This window comes from Theropithecus gelada, chromosome 4 (genome assembly GCF_003255815.1).
Source record: "Theropithecus gelada isolate Dixy chromosome 4, Tgel_1.0, whole genome shotgun sequence".
Lineage (NCBI taxonomy): Eukaryota > Metazoa > Chordata > Mammalia > Primates > Cercopithecidae > Theropithecus > Theropithecus gelada.
This window is the reverse complement of record NC_037671.1, coordinates 29,252,847-29,262,607: the sequence shown is the minus strand read 5'-3', so window position 1 is coordinate 29,262,607 and position 9,761 is coordinate 29,252,847. Positions and strand designations below refer to the sequence as shown.

Genomic DNA, 9,761 nt, shown 5'->3' with positions numbered 1-9,761 from the left:
CCATCCTGGCGAACATGGTGAAACCCCGTCTCTACTAAAAAAATACAAAAAACTAGCCGGGCGAGGTGGCGGGTGCCTGTAGTCCCAGCTACTCGGGAGGCTGAGGCAGGAGAATGGCGTAAACCCGGGAGGCGGAGCTTGCAGTGAGCTGAGATCCAGCCACTGCACTCCAGCCTGGGCGACACAGCGAGACTCCGTCTCAAAAAAAAAAAAAAATAAAATAAAACTTTGAACAAAAAAAGAGGCAGCTCGAAGGACACTAACTCAGTGTGGGAGCTCATATGTGGGCTTTGTTGGTTGTGTTTNAAAAAAAAAAAAAAAAAAAAAAAAAAAAAAAAATAAAAAAACCTTTTATTAAAAAATTATTTGCATAAATATACAATATTTGCTGTCTTATAGTATTCTATATTTCAGTGAGGTCATACATTTTAGTAAAGCAATTCTATGAAATCCTTGTAAACCACTGATGAGACATGGCCAGATGAGAATATAAATGGGTAGCCCCTATTTGTAACCATAGTTCCATCAATACAGACTTGAACTCTGTGCTCTCTCCCTTCCTCTGTCATGGCTCTCTTGCTCTCTCCCCACCCCTCCTCCCTGGCCACTAGGGAGGAGGCAAGAATATCTACTTTTGAATTAATTCCATGCTGCTGGCTTTTCTTCTGCCATCTCTTTTGCTCCACCCTCCATCCAGAACTGCCTCCAGGAACTTGCAAGTTTTCAAGATTATGTTAATTCAGCTTTTGCCAATTTAAATTCAGTCCCATCAAAAGCCCGTTAAAAGAAAAACATAACCTTCAGACTTATGTTTCTTTCTTTAGTTTGTGAGTTTATTGTATAAATATCCACTTTAGATTTCAATCCAGGTAAAGGACAGGGATAGTTTCTATCTTTCTCACTGCTCTTTCCTAAGTATTTTCTGTAATTTAATAGGTTCTCAGTAAATGAATAAACTCAAAGTACTAGTCCATCCACCAGCTATTTTGAAGAAAAATTGAAGGTACATCTCAGACCTAGGTTCTTAAAATACTCTTCCCTTACCTCCTGCTACCCCTACATTTTATGATTCAAGAGAAATGCCCATGAGGGTAGAGGAATGTAGAGGTTTCAGTCTGTATTACCCTACCATTACAGTTGGTAATCTTGGTATTTAAAAAATCCACAGCAGAAGTTGTGTACATGGTTTTGCTGATTCCTGTTAGCGTTTTCAAGTTAAGACTCCCTGAGCCTGGCCTTTTTGCTGATTGCCAACCAACATTACCTAAAAACAAAGACACATTGTTGCCAGGCCTTTTAGTATTTATATTCTCTGCTCTACCTTGTCTTACAAATCTAAATTTTTTCAAAGACACCTAAAACCCCTCATATTACTTGCCGAATAACTAAAGGTTTATTCCATGGCATTTTTTTTTTTCATTTTCATAGTTTGTCATCTAATCCTTATCTATTAAGAAATTTCAATTTTTCCTAGGTACTTGGTAAACTATAATATCCCAGTTGACATTAAATTCTAGGAGGCTCCCACAAAGATCACATTAAGCTATCTAGAGTGGGTTCACTATCATAGGCGCTCAATGTATTTTCAAGTCATCTTGAATACTCAAATTTACCAGCTCCAGACTGGACATGTTGCTCCAAGTTGATTGCATCTAGGTTGCAAACTTAATTTTTGGTTCCTAAAGTAGAACGTCCACTTTTCCTGCTGTGTCAAATTATCTGCTCAGCAATACAAGGCAAGGCTGAGGTGGGAAAACTTGCTTGAGTTTAACACCAGTAGCCTGGGCAATGTAGTTACACACCACCTTTATAAAGACAAATAAGCTCTAAAATCTTAGTGTTTAACAGAGGAACAGGATAAACTGGCAATGCAGAATTTTACCTGTATTGGCCACACTTCTCCCGTAGAATACAGCAGCACCCAGCATTAAAACTCTTAATTGAAATTGTTAAGTGGCTCTGAAAAGAGCCTTTGGGTTTGAACAGGCGTCCATTTACTTGGAGCTGGTGTACTTGGTGACGGCCTTAGTGCCCTCGGACACGGCGTGCTTGGCCAGCTCCCCAGGAAGCAGCAGGCGCACCGCCGTCTGAATCTCCCTGGAGGTGATGGTGGAACGCTTGTTGTAATGCGCCAGGCGGGAAGCCTCACTCGCGATGCGCTCGAAGATGTCGTTGACAAAGGAATTCATGATCCCCATGGCTTTGGAGGAGATGCCGGTGTCAGGGTGGACCTGCTTCAGCACCTTGTACACGTACACAGAGTAGCTCTCCTTGCGGCTGCGCTTGCGCTTCTTTCCATCCTTCTTCTGCGCCTTGGTTACCGCCTTCTTGGAGCCCTTCTTTGGAGCGGGAGCGGACTTGGCTGGATCAGGCATTGCAACAAAATGAAGGAGTAAGAATACACCCAAGAGTGGACGCTTAACTGCACAGCTGGCCGTTTTTGTAGGTCTTTTATGCAAATAGGTGCTTAATCATTCTCAATCCCTGATTGGACCAAATCAGCCAATAAAAAAGTTAAATTCAAGTCACTTTTCGATTGGATATTTATGCGAAACCTACCTTAAATCCTTTTCTACACCACCCGGGGGAAAAAACGTAGTTTTTCATTCAAAACATTAGAAAAATTAATGCCTTGTCAGTAACATCTAGCTATAAGTTATGTCTCTTTAGGTACGAATTTAAACAGAAACAAAGACGGATATTATGTTTCTAGTTTCCTACCAAATTGCAGCTTCCGGTTTTAAAATTATCTATGAATAACTAATTTTAAAATGGAAATTACCTAAAGATTTACGTGTTTCCAGAATTATACCATCGTCTTTCTTTTATAATCTGATCAAGGTCGTCAGCATTCTTACAAAAAATTTAAGCTTTTTCGGTAATCAAAGGATGAACACATTTCAAGAGCGATGGGATTTTAATATATCCCCTAGGAACGGAGTGTCTGGAAGTGAAACCAGTGTTTGTTGAAAGGTTCAGAATATAAGGAATAGGGTACTTATATTAAAAATATTTCTTCAAAATAAGAATTTAAAAAAAAATATAAAGGACAAATTGAGCTGCACCAATCACTTTCAAACGCGGAATTTTCGAAATCGCTCCGGAACTGCAGAAAGTTCATTTCCGTCTGTCAAACATAATCCCAAAGTGATTAAAATAAAATCAATGAAGGTACATAGTACAGGTAGGCACATAAAACATAATAAAATGTAAGGAACTAGGGGGAAAAAAGTATTTAGATAGGTTAAGGTTTTCTAAAATGAGACCTAGTAGCCGATCACAAGTCAGGGCGCGAAATTGGAAGATTCGGACCAATCAGAAGGACTTTGCCTTTATAAATAGGAGTAAGAACAACTGTTAGTTCCGTTGTGACCGTTGCTTGAAACCCATTCCTATGGCCCGCACGAAGCAAACGGCTCGTAAGTCCACTGGCGGCAAAGCGCCACGCAAGCAGCTGGCCACTAAGGCGGCTCGCAAGAGCGCGCCGGCCACCGGTGGCGTGAAGAAGCCCCACCGCTACCGGCCTGGCACCGTCGCCCTCCGTGAAATACGCCGCTATCAGAAATCGACTGAGCTACTGATTCGCAAGCTGCCATTCCAGCGTCTGGTACGTGAGATCGCGCAGGACTTCAAGACCGACCTGCGCTTCCAGAGCTCGGCGGTGATGGCGCTGCAGGAGGCCTGCGAGGCTTACTTGGTGGGGCTCTTTGAGGACACCAACCTGTGTGCCATCCACGCCAAGCGAGTGACTATCATGCCCAAGGACATCCAGCTAGCTCGCCGCATTCGCGGAGAGAGGGCATAAGTTGTACTAAGGGTGTGTGCCAACTTAAACCAAAGGCTCTTTTCAGAGCCACCAACAGTTTCAGTTGAAAGCGCGGTAGCACTAGGGAGTAACGTCTCCTGAAACAAGGAGCGTGGTGGGTTAGGGGATAGGGGGAGGATCCGTGGCTCTTCTATCCTTTTTTCTCTTGGCCATTGTCTTCAAAATGGCCCGCAGCGGCGGCTCAGGCCTGTAATCCCAGCACTGTGGTAGCCCGAGGCGGGCGAATAACATATACAAAGGTCAGGAATTCGAGACTAGCCTGGCTAACACGGTGAAACCCCCGTCTTCACTAAAAGTGCAAAACCAAAAAACAAAATTACGGGCGTGGTGACGCCCTCCTGCGGTCCCAGCTGTACCGGTGGCTGAGGCAGGAGAATCGCTTGAATCCGGGAAGCAGAGGTTGCAGTAAGTCGAGATCGCGCCACTGCACTCCAGCATGGGTTACAGCGAAACTCAAAACAGAAAACGGCTGTGTGCTGAGGCAAAACCGGGGAAAAAGGAAACAACTTGTGGACAAAAGTGTACGAAAGCTTTATTTGTGACAGCATGGGGAGTTAAATCATTATCTTATTTTTTTTGGCTTGCCCTGAGAGTTCATTTGAGACATCAACAGGAGAAACGGATACAAGTTAATATAATACAAACTTTACGTGGCACGGGAGTCTTCCAATTAAAACCCCAGGGTGCAGGGGTACACTATGCCCAGGGAAAACTGGGTTCAGGGAAATATTACTGCAACCTTTTTTTTTTTTTTTTTTTTTTTTTTGAGACAGATTTGCTCTTGTTACCCAGGATGGAGTGCGGTGGCGCGATGCGGGATCCCGGCTCACTGCAACCTCCACCTCCCAGGTTCAAGCGATTCTCCTGCCTCAGCCTCCCGAGTAGCTGGGATCACAAGTGTGTGCCACCACACCCGGCTAATTTTGTAGTTTTAGTGGAAACAAGGGTTTCGCCATGTTGGCTATGGTTGGTCTGGAACTCCTGACCTCAGGTGATCTGACCGCCTTGGCCTCCCAAAGTGCTGGGATTACAGCACCGTAATCCACTGTGCCCAGCTCAATTTCTTGTTATTCTAGTTATTTAATCAGCCTAGCCAACATGGCGAAACCCTGTCTCCACTATAAATACAAAATTAGCCGGATGTAGTAGCAGGCCACTGTAATCCCAGCGACTAGGGAGGCTGAGGCAGGAGAATCACTTGAGCCTGGGAGGTGGAGGCTGCAATGAGCCGAGATCCTGCCACTGGACTCCAGCCTGGGCGACAGAGAGAGACTCCGCCTCAAAAAAAAAAAAAAAAAAAAAAAAAAAAAAAAAAATCTAGTTATTCAAAATAATGCAGAAATAGGCTGTGATGGGATTGCTACTTTTATTGCTTGGAATTCCATGGTTTATCAAGTTCGTTTGTTTGTTTTCCCCACAAATAGTTGTTTGAACTCTTGACTTTTTGTTGTGGTGACGTGCTCACTAGGCCGTAATTCATTTATGCAGGTACATGATTTCTTAGATATTGCTGACTCTGCTTCAAACACCCATGATCTTTAGGACTGTGTGTTTGGTGCATCCTAACTGCACAATAAAAAATCCACTATTATTTTGAACATTCTATTTTAGACACATCATTTATTTCCACTTAAATGCTCTTATTTAACTAGCTCAGCAAATATTTTGTATGATGAAAAAAGTGGCGCTTAGTTTGTATTTTGGCTTGTGCGCAAATTCCCTTTTTCTCCTATTAACATTTATGGCAGTTTTCCCTGAGTTTCCTGTTGTACCAACCCCAGAAGACAGTCAACCCTTGTACCTTCTGTTCACATGAGAAGAACAGGGCATGGAACCTCTGGCAATTTACATTATTTTTTTCTGGGCAATTCTTCATTGTTTAATTGTATAGTGCTTAATATAAGTGAACATACACTGAATGCATTGGTGTTTCAAAGGCAATGTTTTAAAATCCTTCGGTGTGCTTTACGAGTGTGTTATTATTTTGTCTGTAAAAAACAGTGTGTGGCAATAAGAATTCGTTTAGTAACTGGCTGGTGTGGTGGCTCATGGCTGTATTCCCAGCATTTTGGGAGGCTGAGGCGGGCGGATCACCTGAGGGCAGGAGTTGTCAAACAACATTTCTGCAATTGCCATAATTATTTTCATAATTTTCTGTATCCCTATAAAGTATGACATAGTGTTTACACAGTAGATTGACCGTTGACAAAAAAACAAAACAACAACAACAACAAAAAACAAATGAGAAGCCACTTCTTCGGTGTGGTGAAAAAATGAAAATGTTAGGAGGCAGGATCACAGGAGATAACATGGTAGGTTGACAAAGCACAAGGAGAAACACTTTAGGTTATAAATTACCAGTACTTGAGATCAATGACCTGAAATCACAGTAAGTGCCCCAGCAAAGAATTCACTGGGTAAGATAAAAACTTAGGCTTTTTTTTTTTTTCTTTTTGAGACAGAGCCTTGCTCTGTGCTCTAAGCCTAGAGTGCAGTGGCGCGAGGTCGGCTCAATGCAACCTCAGTCTCCCAGGTTCAAGCGATCCTCCTGCCTCAGCCTCCAGAGTAGCTGGGACTACAGGCGCGCGCCACCACGTCCCCGTCTGGCTAATTTTTGTATTTGTAGTAGAGATGGAGTTTTGCAGTGCTGGCCCGGCTGGTCTCGAACTCCTTGAGCTCAAGTGATCCACCCGCCTCGGCCTCCCAAAGTGCTGGGATTACAGATGGGATTACAGACATGAGCCACCGAGCCCGGGCAAACTTTTTTTTTTTTAAAGACATGATCTCTGTTGCCCAGGCTTGGAGTGCAGCAGCGCCTTCTCAGCTCACTTAAATCTCCGCCTCCCCTGCTCAAACGATTCTCCTGCCTCAGCCCTTGCAGATTAGCTGCGACCGCGGGCGTCAGCCACCACGCCGTGCTAAATTTCCTATTTAAAATTTTTTAGTGGAGTCGGAATTTCACCATTTTGTTTGCCCAGCCTAGTCTCGAACCCCTGAGCTCTAGTAATCCGCCCGCCTTTGTCTCCCAAGGTGCTGTGATTGCAGGCCTGAGGCACCGCGACTGGACACAAGTAATGGATTTTTAAGTTTACCAGTAATTGATCTGTCCACAGCCGCCCTAAGATCATTCAGGTTCTATGGCTAATAAATAATAACACTTAGGCCGGGCACGGTGACTCACGCCTCTAATCCCTGCACTTTAGGGAGGCCAAGGCGGACGGATCACCTGAGGTCGGGAGTTCCAGACCAGCCTGACCAACACGTAAAAAACCAGTCTGTACTAAAAATACAAAATTAGCCGACCGTGGTGGTGCATGCCTGTAATCCCTGCTACTCTGGAGGTTGGCAGGAAAATCACTTAAACCCGGGGGTGGTTGCGGTGAGCAGAGAGTGCCCCATTGCACTGGAGCCTGGATAAGAGCAACTCCATTTCAAAAAATGTAATGCTTAATGTAGTTAAGTCGTAGCCATCTAATATAGGAATAGTTAAATTTTAGAAAACTAGTAATAAAACACCATACGTCACGAAAGATTGCTGGTATTCCTGAATCGTTTCCACTATTTTTTTCCGTGGAGGTTTGAGACCGAAATATCTTAACAAGTTTCTAAAGTCCTTTCGCTTTTTGTTCTTAACAAATCCGCCATTTTGGGAGTATCGCTGAAAACGGCTTTTAACTCAGCTACAACCCAATCAAGTTTACAAAACGAAACACAAATCGCCTGTATCTTCGCTGTAATCAGTTACAGCCCTTCGTGTGACGATGGAGGTGGCCCTGAAAAGGGCCTTTTATGGGTAAGCTGTTAAATAAAGCCGGGGTGAGGCTCAGCCACCAAAGCCGTACAGAGTGCGACCCTGGCGCTTGAGCGCGTAGACCACATCCATGGCGGTGACTGTCTTACGCTTGGCGTGTTCCGTGTAGGTTACAGCATCCCGAATCACATTCTCCAGAAACACCTTAAGCACACCTCGAGTCTCCTCATAAATGAGGCCCGAGATGCGTTTCACGCCGCCGCGTCGGGCCAAACGACGGATGGCAGGTTTCGTGATGCCCTGGATGTTGTCACGCAACACTTTACGGTGGCGCTTGGCGCCTCCTTTTCCCAAACCTTTACCACCTTTGCCTCTACCAGACATTATCGGAGATGAACACCAACTCTTAGCAACTTTGCTACTCACTGAAGCCCCTTATATGTCAATTATGCGGACCTTTTTGGAGACTGAATTTGAGGGGCGGGAACGAAACCTCTGTCTCCGCCTTTTCCGTACCTTACTGGGCGTCCCCTACGCTATTGCCTTGGGAAGGAAAGGGGGCGGTGAGGGTAGGGGAAATGCAACTTGATTTGACTCCTTCCCTCTTCCTTGTTTGGGTCTTGAGTGTAGGTTTTTGTGTCCTCTAGCCCAGTTTTTGTGGGCTCTCGAAGAACTGATAATATCTGTCTCTTAAAAGCCTTATCATTTGCAAAAAGGCAGTAACGCTACACTTGTCTACCAAATGGATAGACAAGAGAATAAAATTATTATTTATTTTGAAACAGTATCGCTCTGTTGCCCAGACTGGAGTGCAGTGGCGTGATCTCGGTTCACTGCAACTTCCGCCTCTTGAGTTCAAGCGATTCTCCTGCCTCAGCCTCTGGATTAGCTGCTACTACAGGCGCGCATCACCACGCCTGGCTAATTTTTGTATTTTTAGTAGAGATGGGGTTTCGCCATGGTGACCAGGCTGGTCTCGAACTCCTGATCTCAGGTGATCGGGGGACCTCTCTTGGTCTCCCAAAGTGCTTGGATTACAGGCATGAGCCACTGCGCCTGGCCTTAATTTATAAATGTGAAGATTCTTTAAAAATGTATTTTTACTAATTTTTTTTTTTGAGAGGGGTCTTGCTCTGTTGCCCAGGCTGGAGTGCAGTGGTGCTATCTCAGCTCACTGCAATCTCCGCCTTCTGGGTTCAAGCGATTCTCATGCCTCAGCCTCACAAGTAGCTGGGATTACAGGCATGCATCGCCACACCCAGGTAATTTTTGTATTTTCTCATTAAAGACAGGGTTTCGCCATGTTGTCCAGGGTCGTCTTGAACTCCTGACCTCAGGTGATCCACCCGCCTTGGCCTCACAAAGTGCTGGGATTACCGGCGTGAGCCACCACGGCCGGCCATTTTTATTGATTCTTAAAATGTAGCAATAATTCTTAAATTTGGCCAATCATGGGACTTAGCGTTTGGCAGAGACGTATACATTCGTTTTCAGCATTCCTAATAAAGAAAGACCTCTAGTAAGGGAAACCAATATTAAGTGAAGTTTCATTTTTACTTTTTCAACGTTTAATGCAATGTCTGAGGCCTAACGATAAGGAACCCCAGGCTTGAAGACATTATCCTCTAATAAATGGTATTGTATTGTTGGCTTGATTCTGGAGTCTCATTACCTTGCTACCTACCAGTGCTTTTATGCCACTAAAGCATACATGGTAAATCGTGGTGAATAAAGATTTGTAAATTAACAAAAATAATACTAATAAATTCTGTGAAATACTGTCCTAATAAAAGATTCCTGAAGAAATGTTCTACAGACATAGGGTATGTGTAGTAGAAAGATTCAACATTAACTCTTACATTCTACTCCTTCACATTCATTGCCTCCTGTATACTGCAGGGGCAACTTAAAAATTCCTTCTCTGCTGGTGCCTAAAGGCAGTGAGAAGATTATTCATTTTGTGCAGTTAAGAGTCTACTTAAATTTTGGCTTAGGTTCAGTTATCTGTAGGAATAGACACAAGGATCTCAAATGCTCTCCTTTTTGAGGTAGGCACCAAACAAGCATCATTCATTCACTCAACAATTTAATGTTCACCACATGCCAAGAATGGTGTACAAATACCAGGTTTACAAAGGTAATCACATTTATTCCCTTAAAGAATTCAAACGTTTAGTAAAGGGA

At 43.9% G+C, this 9,761-nt stretch overlaps 3 protein-coding genes across 3 annotated transcripts in view; 1 reads left to right on the top strand and 2 right to left on the bottom strand.

The window, feature by feature from the left end:
• Positions 1–1,743: 1,743 nt before the first annotated feature.
• Positions 1,744–2,420, bottom strand: LOC112623636 (histone H2B type 1-F/J/L-like). Its single transcript, XM_025384194.1, has one exon. The coding sequence runs from the start codon at positions 2,373–2,375 to the stop codon at positions 1,995–1,997; it is 381 nt and encodes a 126-aa protein (XP_025239979.1). The 5' UTR covers positions 2,376–2,420; the 3' UTR covers positions 1,744–1,994.
• Positions 2,421–3,365: 945 nt separating this feature from the next.
• On the top strand, positions 3,366–3,863 carry LOC112623630 (histone H3.1). The gene has a single exon (XM_025384187.1). It carries the CDS (start codon positions 3,395–3,397, stop codon positions 3,803–3,805), a length of 411 nt encoding a protein of 136 aa, XP_025239972.1. The 5' UTR covers positions 3,366–3,394; the 3' UTR covers positions 3,806–3,863.
• A 3,738-nt stretch (positions 3,864–7,601) lies between these two features.
• The window catches only part of LOC112622536, a 37,139-nt gene continuing 34,979 nt past the window's right edge, over positions 7,602–9,761 (bottom strand). The window contains exon 5 of the mRNA XM_025382314.1: positions 7,602–7,995. Within this exon, the coding sequence (XP_025238099.1) occupies positions 7,650–7,995 (346 nt within the window). The 3' untranslated portion in view covers positions 7,602–7,649. The remainder of the gene's footprint in view (positions 7,996–9,761) is intronic.